This window comes from Bison bison, unplaced genomic scaffold (assembly GCF_000754665.1).
Source record: "Bison bison bison isolate TAMUID 2011002044 unplaced genomic scaffold, Bison_UMD1.0 scf7180017851016, whole genome shotgun sequence".
Classification (NCBI taxonomy): Eukaryota; Metazoa; Chordata; class Mammalia; order Artiodactyla; family Bovidae; genus Bison; species Bison bison.
In genome coordinates this window covers 956683-977382 of record NW_011481589.1, presented here as the reverse complement: position 1 = coordinate 977382, position 20700 = coordinate 956683, and the positions used below count along the sequence as shown (strand labels likewise).

The 20700-nt window shown below is 43.1% G+C and overlaps 1 protein-coding gene across 1 annotated transcript in view; it reads left to right on the top strand.

Annotated features, from left to right (window-relative positions):
- The window catches only part of RAB3B (RAB3B, member RAS oncogene family), a 69345-nt gene that overhangs the window by 2548 nt on the left and 46097 nt on the right, over positions 1-20700 (top strand). The window contains exon 2 of the mRNA XM_010849764.1: positions 9893-10120. Coding sequence (XP_010848066.1) covers positions 9893-10120 — 228 coding nt within the window. The remainder of the gene's footprint in view (positions 1-9892; positions 10121-20700) is intronic.

The following is a 20700-nucleotide window of genomic DNA, read 5'->3' as shown; positions in this document are numbered from 1 at the left end:
TAGCGGCAGCCTACATTATGATAGTGGTCATATCAACCACTCTTTCCAGTCTGGAGAAGGAAGTGAACATTTATCAAACATCTATTGTATGCAAGGCGAAATACAATGAAAACGCTTGGTAGAGTGCCTAGCATTTAGGTGCTCACTAAATGATAGCTATTACAATATTGTTTCTGTGGCTCTAAGAGATGAAGGGAAACAATGAGGAGGTGGGCTGGGCTGGGCTGGTGGTGGGGAATGGTTTCAAGAAAGGTTGAATCAGATAAGTGAGTGGAGTATGGCTTTAGGGAGGAGATTGTGTATAGCAGGGTGATGTTCAATTGTCTAACTCCCAATAGGAAGACAGAATTACGTTTACTGAGCACCCGCTATGTGTCAAATGGCAGCATATCTGTATGCCTTACCAACATTGTGAGTGAACTGAAAGTATTAGTTGCTCAGTCATGTTGGACTCTTTGCAACCTATGGACTGTAGCCTGCCAGGCTCCTCTGTCCATGGAATTCTCCAGGAAAGAGTACTGAACTGGGTAGCCATTCCCTTCTCCAGGAGATCTTCCCAACCCAGGGATTGAACCTGGGTCTCCCCCATTGCAGGCAGATTCTTTACCGTCTGAGCCACCAAGATTGACTGTAATCCTCCCAACAATGGTTATTTTACAAATGAGGAAACTGTCTTACTCATGCAAAGTTTCTTGCCAAGGTCTCATAGCTAATAAATGCTGGGCCTGGAAACTGAATCTAACCTGTTTGTTTGGAATCCCAAGCAATTTCCACTACCCAGGATGACTTGGTAGAAGAAAACATGAAGCATACAGACAAAAAATTTTTTGGGGAAGGAGTTATAAAGCACTGTCATATACTAGTTTTAATTCTTCCGGTAGTTTGCCCAGAAGTCATTTTATTAACTCATTTTATAGAAAAGGAAACTGAGACCCAGGGTGTGATCTGCCTGAGGTTACACAATTGCTTAGAGAGCCAGGGCTCAGTCCAGGTGTCTCTGACTTAATCCTGTGCTCTTTCCATCAAAGGGAATTTCCTTTGTGTACCTCTCCATTATATGTATTCAGTTGATCTCTTGCTGCATTTTAGGGCTGTCTCCTCTCCTTCCCCCTTTCATGGCTGAAGTTGGCCTCTTCCTTAGTTGATCAGACTCCAAGTGTTATTTTTCACACCAGTTCTCCTAGGAGCCATTTCCTTCTTCCCCCCAGCCTGGAACCAGAGATGACTTCCTGGATGGTCCCTGGGCCTTCATCTGTATTGCTTGTCACGAAGAGCAAGAGCTCTATCATTTATGTGACTGTCACAAAAGAGAGGGAAGATCTGATTGATGCTTATCTGACAAATGCAGTCTGCATTGACCTGTCTGCTCAGATCTGCCTCTGGCAGCTGCCTGCTGGGGTGGTTTTTACCTCTCTTTTGAATGTCTGTGTAGCCCCTGCCTTCCTTTTGAAAAGATCTCCTTGGGGGCTCCCATCTGAATCTATCTTCCAATTGAACTCAGCTCTCTGCCTCTCCCTGTTCTCACACCATTTTCTGGGAAAGCTGCACTGAGTGCGCATGAGCAGAGGTTGACAGTAGAGTATGGCAAATGCTAGGAAAGAGATCTCAGGTGCTGGGGATGTTCTTCTTTTCTTTTTAAATTATGTCTGTTTATTTTTAATTGATTGATGATGGCTTTACAAGACTGGTTTTGATTTCTGCCACACTGGGATGCTTTTCTATTCACCCTAAAATTGTTGTGGGCTTTCCCAGTGGCTCAGTGATAAAGAATCCGCCTGCAATGCAGGAGTCACAGGAGACACAGGTTCGATCCATGGGTCAGGAAGATCCCCTGGAGGAGGGCATGGCAACCCATTCCAGTATTCTTGCCAGGAAAAAAACCTCATGGACAGAGGAGCCTGGCAGGCTACAGTTCATGAGGTCACAAAGAGTCGGACACAACTGAGCATGCATGCACTAAAATTGATGTGGTTTTTATTTTCTTTAAGCCCAGTGCAATCTGAAAGTCATCAGATGACAGAAGTTCTAGTAATGATGCTCCAACTGACTTGCTGGGTGACCTTTGACAAATCAGTTCTCTTTGTGGAGCCTTGATTATTTTTTCCCCTGAAAATGAGGGGAGTGTGTCAGACCAGGAACTGAAACTGTTTTTTTACTCTTGGCTCACACCTATGGCAGACATAGCTTAATAAAGGCAAGCACTTTACCTACTAATTCTACACAAGGCCAGTATAGTTTTTTCCGTACACTGTACGTATGAAGCACCCTTATACACGTTTTCTTATTGAAATCATAGCAGCCTTCTGCAGTAGGTAATGTGATCACATCATAGATGAGGACACTGAAGCTCAGAGTTTAGGTTACTTGTCCAATTTCATACACTGAGTTACTGCAAAAGCTTGGGACCAAGATCCAGACTTTTTTGTTATGATAAAGCTGCCACTCTAAAATCTCTTCTAATTCCAGAAATCTAAGAGTGCAAGCAGCTGCACTTGCAAAAAATGAAGACCAATAATACAACATTTACATCAAAGTTTGGCACATGGCAAATGCTCAATAAACATTTACAGAAAAGAGTAACATGCCCAAGGATTTAATCTAGGTTCAGTGTTGACAGGGTGTAAGGATAAATGAAACTCAGATGAATCCAGAAGGAGGGATAGACAGTTAATTGTCAAATAAGCTCAAATTATGGAGCCCAGATCAGGGAGGGGGCACTTGACTACAGAAGTGAATTAAAGAAACCAGTGAATTAATATTTATTGAGTACCTCCCATAGGTCAAGAAACCACACCAGCTTATTTACATATGATAAATGTTCACTCTGTTGGTACCATCACTTAGTGAAGTAGGTGGTATTTTCTTGGTTTCAAGGTAAAAATACTGTGGCTTAGAAAGCTGATATAACTCACCCAAGAATTCAGCCAAGGAATAGAGCAGGGATTTTTACTTTTCCCTTATTACAGCGTAAAGTGAAGTTGCTCAGTCGTGTCTGACTCTTTGTGACCCCATGGACTGTAGCCTACCAGGTTCCTTCATCCATGGGATTTTCCAGGCAAGAATACTGGAGTGGGTTGCCATTTCCATCTCCAGGAGATCTTCCCGACCCAGGGATTGAACCAAGGTCTCCCACATTGTAGGCAGGCACTTTACCATCTGAGCCACCAGGGAAGTCCTTATTATAGCATGGTACTAAGTTAATCTCAGCTGTTAGCTATGAGTCCTGGGCAGATCCTCGTAACTTCTGGCTCTTAGTTCCTTTCTTGCTCCAATGGGAATAGTAATCACTGCCCTTCCAATTTAATCTTCCAGGTCTATTTATAGGGTAAAATAAGATCAAGGAAATGGGTAAGGATTAAATCTGTGTTTTAGTAAAGTTATTTTTTGACCAGGAGATCTCTCTCTTCTCACTTCTGGAGATCTCTCCTAAGGAAATAAATTGTTGTGTTGTTCAGTTGCTAAGTCATGTCCGACTCTCTGCTGCCTCGTGGACTGCAGCACACCAGGCTCCTCTGTCCCCTACTATCTCCCAGAGTTTGCTTAAATTCATGTCTGTTGAGTTGGTGGTACTATCTAACCATTTCATCCTCTGTCATCCCCTTCTGCTTTTGCCTTAAATCTTTCCCAGCATCAGAATCTTTTCCAGTGAGTCAGCTCTTCCCATTAGGAGGCCAAAGTATCAGAGCTTCAGCTTCAGCATCAGTCCTTCCAGTGAATATTCAGGCTTGATTTCCTTTAGGATTGACTGGCTTGATCTCCTTGCTGTCCAAGTGACTCTCAAGAGTCTTTTCCAGCACAACAGTTCAAAAGCATCAATTCTTTGGTGCTAAACCTTCTTTTGGAGAAGGCAATGGCACCCTACTCCAGTACTTTTGCCTAGAAAATCCCATGGACAGAGGAGCCTGGTAGGCTGCAGTCCATGGGGTCGCTAAGAGTCAGATACGACTGAGCGACTTCACTTTCACTTTTCACTTTCATCCATTGGAGAAGGAAATGGCAACCCACTCCAGTGTTCTTGCCTGGAGAATCCCAGGGATGGGAAGCCTGGTGGGCTGCCGTCTATGGGGTCGCACAGAGTCAGACACGACTGAAGCGACTTAGCAGCAGCAGTAGCAGCAGCAAGCCTTCTTTATGGTCTAATTCTCACATCAGTACATGACTAATGAAAAAATCATAACTTTGACTATACAGACCTTTGTTGATAAAGTGATGTCTCTGCTTTTTAATATACTATCTAGTTTTATTGTAGCTTTCTTTCCAAGGAGCAAGCATCTCTTAATTTCATCCTGTAATCACTGTCTGCAGTGATTTTGGAGTCCAAAAAAATAAAATCTGTCACTGCTTCTACTTTTCCCCCTTCTATTTGCCATGAAGTGTTGGAACTGGATAGTTTTTTGAATGTTGAGTTTTAAGACAGCTTTTTCACTTTCCTCTTTCACCCGCATCAAAAGGCTCTTTAGTTCCTTTTCACTTTCTGCCATTAGAGTGGTATCATGTGCATATATGAGGTTGTTGCTGTTTCTCCTGGCAATCTTGATTCTAGCTTGTGATTCATCCAACCCAGCATTTTGCATGATGTACTCTGTATATAAGTTAAATAAGCAGGGTAACAATATATAGCCTTACTGTACTCCTTTCTCAATTTTGAACGAGTCAGTATTTCCATGTCTGGTCCGAACTGTTTCTTGACCCACATACAAGTTTCTCAGGAGGCAGATAAGGTGGTCTGGTATTCCCATCTCTAAGAATTTTCCATAGTTTGTTGTGATCCACACAGTCAAAGGCTTTAGCACAGTCTTAATGAAGCAGAAGTAGATGTTTTTCTGGAATTCCTGTGCTTTCTCCATGATGCAACGAATGTTGGGAATTTGATCTCTGGTTCCTCTGCCTCTTTGAAACCCAACTTGTACATCTGGAAGTTCTCCATGCATGTAGTGCTGAAGCCTATCTTGAAGGATTTTGAGCATAACCTTGCTAGCATGTGAAATGAGAGTAATTATATGGTAGTTTAAACATTCTTTGGCATTGCCTTTCTTTGGGATTGGAATGAAAACTGACTTTTTCCAGTACTGGGGCCACTGCTGAGTTTTCCAAATTTGCTGACATATTGAGTACAGCACTGTAACAGCATCATCATTTAGGACTTTAAAAAGCTCAGCTTGAATTCCAGTACCTCCACTAACTTTGTTCATAGTAATGCTTCTTAAGACACACTTCACTTCACATTTCAGGATGTCTGGATCTAAGTGAGTGATAACCACACCATCATGGTTATCTGGGTCATTAAGACCTTTCTTGTATAGTTCTTCCGTGTACTCTTGCCACCTCTTCTTGTAACAGTGACCAAAACCATCTCAAAGAAAAAGAAATGCAAATAGGCACAGTGGTTGTCTGAAGATGCTTTACTAATAGCTGAGGAAAGAAGAGAAGTGGAAGGCAAAGGAGAAAAGGAAAGATATGCCCAACTGAGTGCAGAGTTCCAGAGTATAGCAGAGTATAACTTTTCAATAAACATTGCTGAGAAATAGGAGGAGAATGATACAATGGGAAAGACTAGAGATCTCCTCAAGAAAATTCAAGATATCAAGGGAACATTTCATGCAAGGATGGGCATAATAAAGAAGTAAATAGGAAAGAGAACAAATATTTATGTAAAGAAATGGTCACTCTAACTTAATTTATAATAATCGAGAACAGAAAAATAAATATACAACTTTAAAGAATTGGTCATGTGATACAACCATAGGGCTAAATAAGGTGTAGTCAATTGAAATGATATTTACAAGAATTTTTAAAGTCTCAGTAAGATGTTTATGATATAATGTTAAGTGAAAAGGAGTAGGATACAAAACTAAAGATCTCAGCTACTAAAATACACATGGAAGATATAGACTCGAGAGTATGGTATGCTGTCATTTATATATATATATATATATATGAAGTATGAATAGACTTCTATGTTTATATATGCAAAGACTATCTTTGAAGGATACATAAATTGTTAACATGTTTGCCTCAGGGGAGAGGAACTAGAGATTGGGAATCAGGGGTGGAAGCAAGACTTACTTTTCACTGTAAACCTTTAGGTTCCATATTACTTTACTTTTTATGCTGAAAGTTAAGAAAATAATGCAAATGACAAATGGTGATAAAATAATAGTAATTTTACTATATGATAACTTGCAAATTGTAAAGTTTGAATTATTTTTAGTGTAATATAAATGTTTTCAATATATATTATTTATATATATATATAAAGAGTAATGCATACGCTGGTTTATTACAAAAGTGTAAAAGGATACGACTTAGGAACAGCCAGGTGGAAGAGATGCATAGGGCAGGGTATGGGGAAAGGGAGGTCTTGGAGCTTACATGGCCTCTCCAGGTGTGCCACCCTTCCAACACATCAATGTCATCACCAGCCTGGAAGATGTCCACCCCATTTGGATAGGGTTGTTTACGAAGACTTCGTTCCTGCAGGCATGATTGATTAAGTCATTGGCCTTTAGTCATCAGCTTGATCTCCATCCCTTCTACCCTCGCCAGAGGTTAGCAGGTGATGCTGAAAGTTCCAATCCTCTAACTGTGTGGTTGGTTCCTCTGGCAACAAGCCCCTACTCTGAGGTTGTCCTGGAGTCCCAGTCACCAGTCATCTCATTAGCATACAACAAGACACTTAATCACTTGCACTTCCAGAGATTCCAAAGGCTTTAGGAGCTCTGCCTGGAACCAGGTACCCAGACCAAATACGTATCTTTTATTATATCACAGTACTCAATAAATCAGAGAAGGTGATGGCACCCAACTCCAGTACTCTTGCCTGGAAAATCCTATGGATGAAGAAGCCTGGTGGGCTGCAGTCCATGGGGTCGCTAAGAGTCGGACACAACTGAGCGACTTCACTTTCACTTTTCACTTTCATGCATTGGAGAAGGAAATGGCAACCCACTCCAATGTTCTTGCCTGGAGAATCCCAGGGACGGGGGAGCCTGGTGGGCTGCTGTCTCTGGGGTCGCACAGAGTTGGACACGACTGAAGTGACTTAGCAGCAGCAGCAGCAGCACTCAATAAATGGTAACTGTTACATGGTTATTGTCACCACCATGTCCCTCATGGAAAATAACGAGTACTTAACAAGTATTTACTGATATTAAGGCCAGGTATACCACAATATATATACTGTTTAAGTTAAATAATAGGATATCATTTCAAAATAGATGATACTCTGGTGTGTGAAAAAATAAAGAAGGAAATGTACTTCAAATATTAACGATGGCAGTTTCTGAGTGGATGGGGTATCTAGTAATTTAAAATTTTTCTTTTTTATAGTCTTGTGTTTTTCCCTAACATTTAATAATGGATATATACTTTCAAAGGTGAAATTTTCTCTTGTAAACAAACAAAGATGACCGGTAGCAGAGCGGAGGATGGTGTGAGGTCGTGATTGCTTCCCTTGTCTTGGATAGAAAAAAAGCATAATTCCTTTGACTTGCCAGTTCTAGAAATGAGCTCTGCATCTTGTGCAATGAAAAACTGAAAAGTTCGGGCTATGAGACAGTTGCTGCTAAGTCGCTTCAGTCCCTATCCGACTCTGCAACCCCATAGACGGCAGCCCACCAGGCTCCCCCGTCCCTGGGATTCTCCAGGCAAGAACACTGGAGTGGGTTGCCATTTCCTTCTCCAGTTGGATCAGGCCAATTGTTCCCCTCCAGTCTCACCTTTTTCTTTCGTGTAAATGCTATGTCTGAGTCTCCAAGTGTCCTGGGCATGTTCCACACCTGCCTAGTGAGCCTTGCCAAGGGGCAGACTGATACAGTGGTGGGCGTGTAGGTCCCAATAAAGCCTTGAGAGCTGGGAGAAAAAGAGAAGAGGCCACTGAAGGTTTGTGGTGGCCTATTTAAGGAAGTATTATTAAGGGCTGCTAATAATCATACATATTCATCTGGCTTTTCTTCAAGAGAGCTTTTCACCTTCTGCATTTGTCAGCTTCTTATCTTTATAGCTCAACTGAGAGGCCCAGAGAGATAAATCCATCTCTCTTTCTTTTCTTTTGAGGAAAAGGCAGGAATTCCTAAAGAGGATGACACTCTGGACATCTTATGTCAGGGCTGTCCTTCTGCCCTCCTCTTGACTACACACCCCACCCTCCTGAGTACCCAGTGTTAAGCAGAAGGAGTGATGGCAGGTGAAGAAGTAGGGTCCCTGCAGAAAAAGAAATAAAAAAGCAAGTAAGACTATGGGACCAAGTGCTCGATTATGGATGGCTTTCAGACTCAAATCATTCTAGAAAAGGAGAGGATAGTGGCGGGACTGTGAGTGCTGAGGTCTCAGGGAAGGTCTGGCATGTAATAAATACTTGCCAGAGGAATGAATGAACAAATCAACAGGTAAATAAATGAAGGAACTAGGCTTTGAAGGATTTGGAATAATAATAACTTATATTCACACCTGTTGGGATTTACCAGCTTATGAAGATCTTACTCCTTGTTTTCTCATTTGAGTCCTGTAATAGCCCTGTGAGAAAAGCAGGGCAGAAATTGTTCTCCCCATTTTCCAGATTATGAGATTGGGCCCCAGAGTGGTGATGTGACTTTTATTAATTCAGTATACATTTACTGAGTGCTGATTACATACTAGGACTTGTGCTGAAACTAGAGAAATACATTAAGAAATGAAATACATTAGGTCCAAGATGCTTGGTCTAAAGGAGAAGCTGGAATAGTAAACAGTTCTGAAATGATACAAGTGCTATTGGAGCGCACTGGGAGCCTAGGGCCAGGAGTGCATCCTCTGCCCTGCCCAGGGGAGGTGAACCTTCACATGGATCTGCGAGGTTGAACAGGAGTTTATTTGAAGCAGAAGAGTATTGTGGGCAGAAAGAATACAGAGCTAAAGGGACAGAAGCAAGAAATAACAGCGTATTTGGAGTGGAGTATAATTTGGTATGGGCTTCCCTGGTGGCTCAGTGATAAAGAATCCACCTGCTAATGCAGGAAACACGGGTTTGATCTCTGGGTTGGGAAGATCCCCTGGAGAAGTAAATGACAATCCACTCCAGTATTCTTGCCTGGGAAATCCCATGGACAGAGGAGCCTGGTGGGCTACAGTCTGTGGGGTTGCAAAAGAGTTAGACATGATTTAGCAACTAAACCACCACAACAGCAGCATAATTCTATAAAAAGTAGCACAGGTTGGTAGGGAGAAGCCTTAGGGGAAGGTAAAATTTAGAGAATTTATTCTTTGGTTGGTTGGTTCTTTGTCAAGTTGAAAAGTTTGGGCTTGATCTTTAGAACTATAGGGAGCCATAAATGTTTTTGAAACAGGAGAATGAGAGCCCTGTGTTGGCTTTTCCTGGAATGTTCAAACATTTGCTGTCTTGACCTTCCTCCCTCTAGCCACTCCAAAACTCAGCTTAGGAGCTGTCTCCTACAGGAACCTCTCCTTGACCACCATGTCTTCAGAAGGTTAGGTGCTTCTGGTGAGCTTCCTCAGCCAAGGCTTCCCTCTGTCTTATCACTTATCCTCTGCTTTGTTACTTTGTGTTTGAGTTTTTACTCTAATCTGCGGCCACTCAGAGGTCAGACACCATGTCTGATTCATATTTGTATTCTTTGTGCCCAGCACAGTACTTGACTCAGAACAGTGTGCTCAGTAAATATTTGCTGAAGGAATATTTGGGAGGAGCTGGTTCCACCCCAATCCTGGGTTCCACCCCAATCCTGAGATAACATTTGGGGCAGGTTCAGTGCGGGGGTGATTCTGAGTAGTGTATTTCCTCAGTGATGCTGGGGTGGGGAGTGAGTGTGTGAATGGGTGTGTGACCATTAAAAGTTAGGTGACTCAGAGTGACACTGGAGATGTGTTCCTGAGTGACCACAGGTCTCTCCTGCAGATGGCTTCAGTGACCGATGGTAAAGCCGGAGTCAAAGATGCTTCTGACCAGAATTTTGACTACATGTTCAAACTGCTCATCATTGGCAACAGCAGTGTCGGCAAAACTTCCTTCCTCTTCCGCTATGCCGATGACACCTTCACCCCAGCCTTCGTCAGCACCGTGGGCATCGACTTTAAGGTGAAGACAGTCTACCGCCACGAGAAGCGAGTGAAGCTGCAGATTTGGGTGAGTCCTGGGCATCTTGGGCAGAAGTGTCCCGAGAGCTGACTCGCTTGCTAGTACAACGGCTGGGCAGTGGGGCCAGTTTAGAACTTTGCTGGGGTTTATGACGTTAGGCCCCAGTGCTATTGCATGTCTGGCCCCTGGACTGTCCCTTGCTGATTTTATACGTTTGCTCTCATCTGGGGACTCAGTTGCTTCTGCTGCTTAACTGTCCAAGAGGTTTTATCCTGGATTATACAGATAAGCGACCAAGAGTCTGGGCTTTGGAGTTATAGGCCTGGATTCAGATTTAAGTTTTGCCAATTACTAGTCATGGAACCTGGACTAAGTTACTTAACCTCTCTAGGCCAGGCTTTCCTCTTCGGGGATTATAATGACATCTATATCATAGGGTTGGTGAGTGCTTAGCATAGTTCCTGGAACATAATAAATGTACAGTAAATGTTAGTTACTGTGTCCATAATCTATCACTGTGTAATCACCTTAAAACTTGATGGCTTAAAACAATAATTCATTAACACACAGTTCTATGGATTGAATATTTGGGAGTGGCTTGGTTTCTGGCTTGCAATCTATTATGAGGTTGCTGGCAGATGTTGGTTTGGGTTGCAGTCATCTGAAGGCTTGAGTGGACCTGGAAGATTCCTTTCCAAGGTGGCTTACTCATGTGTCTGGCACTGGGCTTTAGTAGGAGACCTTTGTTCCTTCCTACATGGCTCTCTTCATACAATGTCTTAATGACATGGAGCTAGCTTGTCCTAGGGGGAGAGATCCAAGAAACCAAATTGAAAGTGGTGATGTCTCTAATTAGAGTATGCTATTGGTCACTAATTCAGTGTAGAAGGAACCTATACAAAAGTATGAATCCTGGGAGGTGAGGATTATTGGGGACCATCTTGGAAACTGGCTACCACAGCTACTATTATTGGTATTTACCAGTGTACTAATAAAATATATACATATTTGAGATGATAATAGCAGCATGTACATCATATACTTTTTGATAATGAATTAGCATTGAGATTGGAAATTTTAAAAATCTGTGATTTAAAGTATTCAAAATGTATTATTTATTATCAGTCCACTCAACATTAATACATTGTACATATATGTTATTAGTATAATCCGTATAGTGCTTTTTGTTTTACAATTTTTCCCATGTATTAATAGTATCTCACAACCCCATGGGACAGATATTCAGAGCATAATTAATTTACCTTAAGTTGACCACACAGCTACAAAGTGAGATTCCAACGCAGATCTTCTGATTCTAAAGTATGAGTTTTTTTTCTCTACACTGTGTCCGTTAAGTATTATAGAGCCCATGTTTCCGTTTGTGGTCATATTAAGTATTAATTTATATACAGATAAAAGTTTATTTTGTTTATTTATTCTCTATTAAAAGCATCAAGGAATCATAAACCATTGGAAATGGGAGAAACTATGCAGGCCATTTAGTTCATTGGTTCTAGAAGTGTGGTGTCCAGATCAACAGCATCAGCACCATTAGGAATTTGTTAGAGATGCAGAATCTCAGGTCCCTCCTCACAGCCAGAAAATCAGGAACTCTAGGGTATAGCCGAATAATGTGCTATAACAAACCATCCGGGTGTTTTGAGGTAGGCTAAAATTGAAGAACCACTGATCTAGTTTAACTACCTCATGGTGAGGATCAATCAGCATTTATTAAGTGCCTATTATGTGCCGGTGCTTCCATTTGTGTAGCCTGACGTCCTCCCTGCAGCGGGTGCACAGAGGGGGCTGAAAGCACAGGATATTTGGGGCATGGCGAGCAATCCAGTGAAAATGGAGCAAGGCCGAGAAAGTGCCGGGAGGGGATGCCAAGAGAAATTTGCTGGAGAGGCTGTCGGGTGGCAGTTTGGGGGTTAGAGAGATCTTAATGCTGCTGCTGCTAAGTTGCTCCAGTTGTGTCTGACTCTGTGCGACCCCACAGACGGCAGCCCACCAGGCTCCCCCGTCCCTGGGATTCTCCAGGCAAGAACACTGGAGTGGGTTGTCATTTCCTTCTCCAATGCATGAAAGTGAAAAGTGAAAGTGAAGTCACACAGTCGTGTCCGACTCTTTTCGACCCCATGGACTGCAGCCTACCAGGCTCCTCCGTCCATGGGATTTTCCAGGCAAGAGTACTGGAGTGGGGTGCCATTGCTTCTCTGGAGAGAGACCTTAGACAACAAATAAAAGGTTCTTGACATGGGTCAGAGGCTACATGCCTGATTATTCCTTAGGGAGCTGAAGAAACTTACTAGAGTTTATTATCTTTGAATACAAAATCAGTGTATACTAATATTTGCTATATGGATTGACACAGATGTCTTCATTTGATCTCCACATTAGATGATCGTATATCCTACACTCAAATACTCTTCAGGTAGAAGGAGACAGTCTATATTCTACACTCAAACACTCTTCAGGTGGAAGGAGACAAGTCTGTCCTTCTAAGGGATTGGCAGTGGCGGCTCCCTCACTCTTTTATTCATTTTCAGCCCATTATGAGCTTTTGCAGTTTTCCTGTGCCTCATTAAGTGGGTTTATTGATTGTACTATCTATTTTTAATGAAATGAACCCCCATGATATATATGTAGCTTTAAAAGAAACCCACAAAGAAGCTTCTGATTGAGGACTATACTAATTATAGTGAGCCTAAGTGAGCACTTTTCACTTTCATGCATTGGAGAGGGAAATGGCAACCCACTCCAGTGTTCTTGCCTGGAGAATCCCAGGGACAGGGAAGACTGGTGGGGTGCCATCCATGGGGTCGCACAGAGTCGGACACGACTGAAGCGACTTAGCAGCAGCAGCAGCAGCAAGTGAGCACAGAAAATGGCTAGACATGTTTCCCCAACACCTAGCACAAGTTCAATGTTAGCCACGTTTTGAGGTAAAATCAATGACAATCAAATATGATCTGACATAAGCACATTGCTTTTGCTAAAAAAAAATTAGCAAAGATTTTTTTGTGTGTGTATGTTTGTATGCATATGTACTTTCTGTAGCAGAAAATAAACATTTCTGTACTGTTCATAAATGCATTAAAATGTAAGCATTTGAATATTGCCTTTGTCATTGTAATGTATTTTAATATCTTTTGTGTATTGAAGCAGGCAGATATATAGGCTTTGGCAAGTCACTCCACTTCTATGAGTAGATAATATCCTCAACTGTAAAGGTCTCACAGGTTTGTTGAGGGGAAGCTATACGTGATAACATAGTATTGTGCCTGGCACATACTAAGAATACAGTAAAAGTTAGGTTCTGTCCTCTCTCTGCTCCTGCCGCTCATGCAGACAATAACTGACTTCCCTCCCAAGGTTTCCCACCTGTGGTTCCAGAAGTGCTGGAACAGCATCCAGGGATTCATTAGCACTGTATGAAGCGTTCAATTAAATTTCTCAAGCTCATTCAGTCTCTCCCAGGGGATTTCAAAAAGCCATTGTCAGGGTGGAAGGTGGAGAGGGAAGAAGAGGAGGTTAATATTGCTGAGCAGGACCATTCACAAAAGGAGTTTCTACCACCTCTGGGGGATCGTGAGGGTACTGGTGGTGCCTTGTTTCCCAGCGTCCCTACCATATAAGTCCTTGAGAGCCTCTTCTGTGTCCGGAAAGGTTAATTATTGCCGACTAGAGAAGATAATCTGACTGAGGAGGTAAGGGTAGGGGAGAAATCTCATTAATAGAGAGTGAGAGCATGCACAGGTGTGGAGGGAGGAGGGAGAATTGGTAACTGCACAGCAACAGACCCGACTAGAGGCCACTTACTGCTCAGGTGCTAGTTGCCAAGCAACCCCTGGGGACCTGTGGGAAGAGAAGGGTGGAAGTTGGCCTTCCACTGCCTCCATGTAGAGCCCATTGTGAGGGCTATTGGGTCTGAGGGAAGGGAAGAATCTGGGGGTCTGTGACATGATGGAGCCAACCCAGGAATCCTGGGTTTTAGTCCTGGCTCTGCCCTGCAGTGTGGTCATTGTGTGATCTGGAGTAACTCTTCCCCTCCATGGGCCTGTGTCCCCAAAGATCAAAAGGAGAAAATAATCCTCTCTCTTCTTGCCTCATGGGATGTTGTGAAGTTCAAGGGAAGACATAGAAAGTAAAGTCCAAGGAGAATTGTGATGCTTTGAGTAGATTGGGATTATGGATATTGTCAGCCATGTGAATTCTCCCTATATGTGCTTTGAATCATTCTTTGTGTCTTCACATCTTCCCTCTGACCCAAGGAGGTAGTTATCTCCTTAAAGAATGGGTGGTTGGGCTTTTCTGGTGGCTCAGTGATAAAGAATCCACCTGCCAGGGCAGGAAGATATGGGTTTGATCTCTGATCCGGGAAGATCTCACAAGCTACAGGGAACTAAGCCTGTGCACCACAACTACTGAACCTATGCTCGAGAGCCTGCGAGCCGCAAATGCTGAAGCCCACACGCCCTACAGCCTCTGCTCTGCCACAAAAGAAGCCGCTGCAGTGAGGAGCCCATGCACCACAACTAGAGTAGCCCCTGTTCATCACAACAGCCCATGCAGCAATAAAGACCCAGCACAGCCAAAAAGAAATCAAATTATATGTATCTATGCTTAGTTGCTCAGTCTTGTCTGACTCTTGGCAATCCCATGAACTTTAGCCGGCCAGGCTCCTCTGTCCATGGGATTCTCCAGGCAAGAATACTGAAGTGGCTTGCCATGCCCTCCGCCAGGGGATCTTCCCAACCCAGGGATCGAACCCAGGTCTCCTGCATTGCAGGCAGATTCTTTACTGTCTGAGCCACCAGGGATGTATATATATATACCCCACCAATATAGGTGGTTGAGCCCAGAGATGTCAAATTACTTGTGCAGAGCCAAACAGTAAACTCCATTCTTTTATCCATTCAGTAGACATTTATCTGGTACTCCCTCTGTGCTAGGCACTGTGCTAGCTGTGGGGAAATACTCTTTCTACTCTCTTGGAGTTTTCATTGAAGTAGGGGAGATAGACACTAAGTATCATTGTTCAGTCGCTCAGTCCTGTCTGACTCTTTGCAACCCCGTGGATTGCAGCATGTCAGGCTTCTGTGTACATCACCAACTCCCGGAGATTGCTCAAACTCATGTCCATCGAGTCGGTGATGCCATCCAACCATCTCATTCTTTATCGTCCCCTTCTCCTCCTACCTTCAATCTTTCCCAGCATCAGGGTCTTTTCCAGTGAGTCAACTCTGCATCAGGTGGCCAAAGTAGACTCTAAGTATATGAATGAAAAATATCTAATTTCATCTGTGATAAGGGCCATGAGGAAAAAAAAAAAATCAACTTATTTCAAACTCTAGCACTGAGGTGCTGAGCTCAGGAATCACTAAACTGTGACTTGGGTCTCGTCCCCAGCTTGCAAGTGGGGCTCAGGCTCAATTCTATTCACAATTTAAAAGGCTCACTCCAGGCCTGGTCTCTGTCAGGGTATGCAATGGAAGGGTCCTCCACTGTGGAAGGCCAGGATGTCCTCTTTCTCACTCCCACTAGCGAGGCTTTTTTTTTTGGTGACCTTCTTGTCAGGAAGACTTAAAAATAGGTGTGTCTCTTGTGTCTGGGATTACTTATTTAGAGACTGAGAAATGGACTGGCTGGCCCAGCATTTTTCTGTCGAGAGTTCAAGAATTCTGTGTCTTGTGAAGGATTTAAAGATCACTGTCCTCACTCCCGGGCTTGTCCTGGAATTGCTGTTCTCCACCCTCTTTTGCTTTCTCTGACCTCCCGCCTCTGAAATCCTCAGTCACTGTGGTGCTTGTGTATACCTCCGTTATTCAAGTTGTTTTGTTGTGTTGGTGGTGACTTTGGGGGAAGGGGCACTGTGCCACACAATCCCTTCCTCCGTCTTTTAGCCAGCTGTGTAAATTTTGTCAACCTCTGTCTCTCTCTCTGACTTCCTGCCTTTCTCTTATAATGACCCATATGATTACCTTGGGCTCACCTGAATGATTGAGATAATCTTTCCCATTTTAGAACCTTAATCACATTTTCTAAGTCCCTTTTCCCATGCAAGGTAATATATTCACAGGTTCTGGGGATTAAGACATGGATATCTTTCAGGGACCATTATTCTGACTACTACAGCATCTATTAGTAACATGGAAAAGACATATTATAAATCCTCCCCTTTTTTCAGGGCTCTGACTCGGGTTCCCTCGTCTCTAATGAGAGCCCCCTCTGCTAACTCCCTGAAACAGGTCCTGTCTGTGGCTTAGGCTCAGACTTCCTGCTGAGAACGCCTGCCATCTTGTTTGGTGCCAAGCCTGTGAGCTCGGAGCTTATCACATCTCAGTCTCAGTTTAGACACGAGGAGGCTGAGGTCCAGAGAGAGAGGACTTTACTAAGGGCCCATTTCAGGGTCCTTAATGCCACCTTCAGGAAGTTGAAATCTGGCCACCAGAACATAATGCAGACCCATAGAGAGACCGATGGGCAGCACAGAAGAGGCTGGAGGCTGAACGGGAACATGAGGGCTGTGACAGGTCCCTGTGGCTTCAGGAATATGGAGACATTGCTGAGTACAACATTCCCTACTTAGCTCTTATGATATTCAGAATCGACTTTTCTAGGCAGCAAATTTCCTGGTGTGGCTGCAGAGACATGTTGACACTTTCATCTTCCCAAAGCCGGTAGGAACCAGCTGCTAGGGAAGTTTAATCTGATTTTTAAAATCACAACAAAGACTATGGGAGGTCAAATCAGAATTGCAAGCATAGTCTGCTTTTGTAATTTGCAAAAGAGTGAACCAGCAATCCTGATCAGCTCTTCTAGGGGCCTGCACATTTTGGGCCCACCACTGCCTTCCTGCCACCCAAATTGGCGTGGGAGGAAAAGAAGTAACCCATAAGCCATTTGCACATTCACTCACTCAATAAACATGTGTGCCTATTATGTGCCAGGCACTGTCATAACAGGGCAAATAAACAGCTACAATACAAAATAAATGATATAAAGGGATGAAGAAAGTGCTGCGGGAACACAGGAAAGGAGCTACTACCTCTGCCTGGGAAAGCTATTTTAGGCTTCACAAAAAGGGGCCATTTGTACTGGGTGTTGGCAATTGAGTTAAGAGGTTTTCAGGTTAGTGTTGGGGAAGATCTTTACAAGCGAAAGATGTGTGCAAAATCACGATTGCTTTCAAGGACCCATATTGTGTGTCTGGCTCTGGTAGGCTCTGCAGGGATTGGTGAGACAGTATCCCTCCTTTGAAGGAGAGGGTGGTGCTCGGGTGTGAAGAGAGGTATAATGTACACAAATAGCGACGATGCTGCAAATATTAATGATGCCTTGAGAGAGGTACAGAAAGTTTTGAGAGTTCAGAGAGGGAGTGCTCCTTCTAAACTTGAGAACATCAGAGAGGGCTCCATGGAAGAGGTGGCTTTATGGTAATGAAAGTTGGCTCTAGCATATAATAACATCCTCAGAGGCAGGGCTCTCCGTCTCTTTCATTCCCTCTGTGGTCCAGGCTAACCTCAGTTTTTGACTCTGCGGCTGCATGCTGAGATCCCTGCATTGATTTACTTGTTCAAGAAGCAGCCCAGCATGTGATCAGGGGCACAGCCTTTGGATGGAGCAACCTGTGCTCCAAAACCACTTCTGCTGCCATCACCTAGTTCAAGTCCCATTATTTCCCTGTACTCCACTTTCCTCTTTCTAAAATACGGATAATTTTAGTAACAACTGCTTTGTGTTGTTGAGAGAATAATATGAGATAATGCTTAGCCTAGTGGCTGGTACATAGTAAATGGTCCTTAGTTGGTAGCCTTGTTCTTATTAACTCTGTTACTCTCAAGGATTGATTTGTGGCAACTGAAAGTCTGAATGTGATCTGAGCTGATTCTGCATCCTTTTTAGGAGTTGAGGAACATCTACCTGAATGCTTTCTCTGACTCTCAAGCTGAGTGGTGGTGATGGCTGACTGCTTTGTCAGAGCCCTGCCCTAATGGCACATGCATTTTAGTTGGGAAGAGAAAACAATTCAGAAGACCATTAAGCGCTAAAATGTGTGTTGCTGATAATTTTTCCTCAGGACTTTTCTTTATTTAATGAGCACAATACTATTTTGGTTTTCCTCCCCTAACCACACAGTTCCTTGTATAATTTTTAATTGTATAGCTGTAGGAAAGAAGTAGCCAAGACATTTGCTGCACACGCTTGAACTTTTGGGTCAGCAGCTTTGTGTTACTGCCCTAACTCGGGGAGAAGTTATTTGTGTCTTACAGGGATATGTCGCTATATATTTTGTTTGTTTTTATTTGTTTTAGTCACTGAGTCATGTCTGACTGTTTGCAACCCCATGGACCCCCTGCCAGTCTTCTCTGTCTGTGGGGTTTTTCAGGCAAGAATACTGGAGTGGGTTGCCATTTCCTTCTCCAGGGATCTTCCCAACCCAGGGATCAAACCTGCATTGGCGGCAGATTCTTTACCACTGAGCCGCTGCTATGTATTTTACAAATTGTGAAACACTGGGAATTAGTGATGTGGACAGCTTGATGTGGTCTTTAAACAACTCTCTGCAGTATTCTTTTCTGTTACCATAGATCGTATTTAAGTGCTTGCTCTCTTTTGCTTTTCAGTTGTATCAATACAATTGGTAACCCTTAACATTTTAATATTAATAAAATAAACTGTGGTGCTGAGTGTATGCAGTGGCATGTAGGAAAGGGAGAGTTCAGTACATAAAGTGGGTAAGAAAGACCTCTGGGAGGAAGGTGGGGGGCATTGCAGGGTACGGCAAGAGGGGAGGGTGTAATAGAGATAGTCCAAGCAAGAGGCGGCTCTCATAAGCTGAAATGAGGGCAGATATTAAGAGATAGGGTCAGTTGCCATGTGCTTTGTAGGATGTTCTTTCTGTGAGGTGACTGAAATCCTCCCACATCTCCCAGTCACAGCTCTTGCCTCTGCTCCGCCTCCCACTTGCTGTATCCTTTCCAGCCACAACAAACTTCTATACGTTTGTTCGTTTATTTACTCATTCATTCATTCAGCAATATTTACATTGTGTGCACCAAGCATTGTTTCAGGTGCTACAGACACAGCAGTGAAAGTAAGAAATGGAATCCTCTTTCCCACATTCCCCTAGATTTAAGGAGGGAGACTGGCAATAAATAAATATGCAGTATGTCCTGTGATGGTAAGTACTCCAGAGGAATATGAAGCAGGTAAGGGGGATAGGCTAGGATAGGTGGGCTTTTTATAAATTTAATCAAGGTGGTCAGGGTGAACTTCACCGAACAGGGCACTTTTCAGTAAAATTCTAAAGGAGGTATAGGGTATTTGGAGGAAGAGGATCCCAGGCAGAAGGGAAGGCAAGTGCAGAAACCCTGAGGCAGGGGTATGCTTGGCACATTCCAGGGATAGAAGAAGGCCAGTGGGACTGAGCGGGAGAGTGGTCAGAGATGAAGCTGGAGTTAGTGGGAGGGCTAGCTTGTGTTGGGCCTTGGAGGCCTTATAAGTCTTTGGGTTTTTTTTTTAACCCAAAAGATGTAATTGTTATACAAAAACCTGTACATATTTAATGTCTATAATTTGATGGGTTTGGACACATGCAAATACCTCTGAAACCATCAGCACAATCAAGATGATAGACTTATTCAACTCCAAAGTTTCCTTGTGCACTCTTACCCCCTCCCTTTTTTTCAATAGTAAGAGCAGTTAACATAAGGTTTGCCCTCTTAAAAATTTTAAGTTAATACTACAGTTCTGCTCACTTGCAGGTATTATGTTTTACAGCAGATCTCTAGAACTTGCACCTTGTATAACTGAAACATTATAGCAATTTCATCAAGTCCTCCTCTCCTCTCCCCTCAGCCCCTGGAAACCACTGTTGTATTTTCTGCTTTTATTTGACTATTTTAGATATCTCATATAAATAGAATTGTGCAGTAATATTATTGGCTTATTTCACTTAGGATAATGTCTTCCAGATTCATCATCCATGTTGTTACAAATGGCAAAATCTCCTTTTTTAAGGCTGAATAATATTCCACTGCATGTTTATACCACTTTCTCTTCATCTGTCTAAATCAATGGACATTTGGGTTGTTTCCATATCTTGGTTGATGTGAATAATGCTGCAGTAAACATGGGATTCAGATATTAGTTGCTCAGTTGTATCTGACTCTTTTCGACCCCATGGACTGTAGCCTGGCCCAGCTCCTCTGTCCATGCAATTCTCCAGGCAAGAATACTGGAGTGGGTAGCCATTCCCTTCTCCAGGAGGTCTTCCCAATTTAGGGATCAAACTGGGGTCTCCTGCATTGCAGGCAGGTTCTTTATTGTCTGAGCCACCAGAGAAGCTGAGAAGATTCTCGAGAGTCCCTTGGACAACAAGGAGATCAAACCAGTCAGTCGTAGAGGAAATCAACACTGAATACTTGTTGGAAGGACTGATGCTGAAGCTGAAGCTCCAATACTTTGATCACCTGATACAAACAGCTGACTCATTGGAAATGACCTTAATGCTGGGAAAGAATGAGGGCAGAAGGAGAAGAGGGAAACAGAGGATGAGATGGTTGAATAGTATCACTGATTCAGTGGACATGAACTTGGGCAAACTCCAGGAGATAGTGACG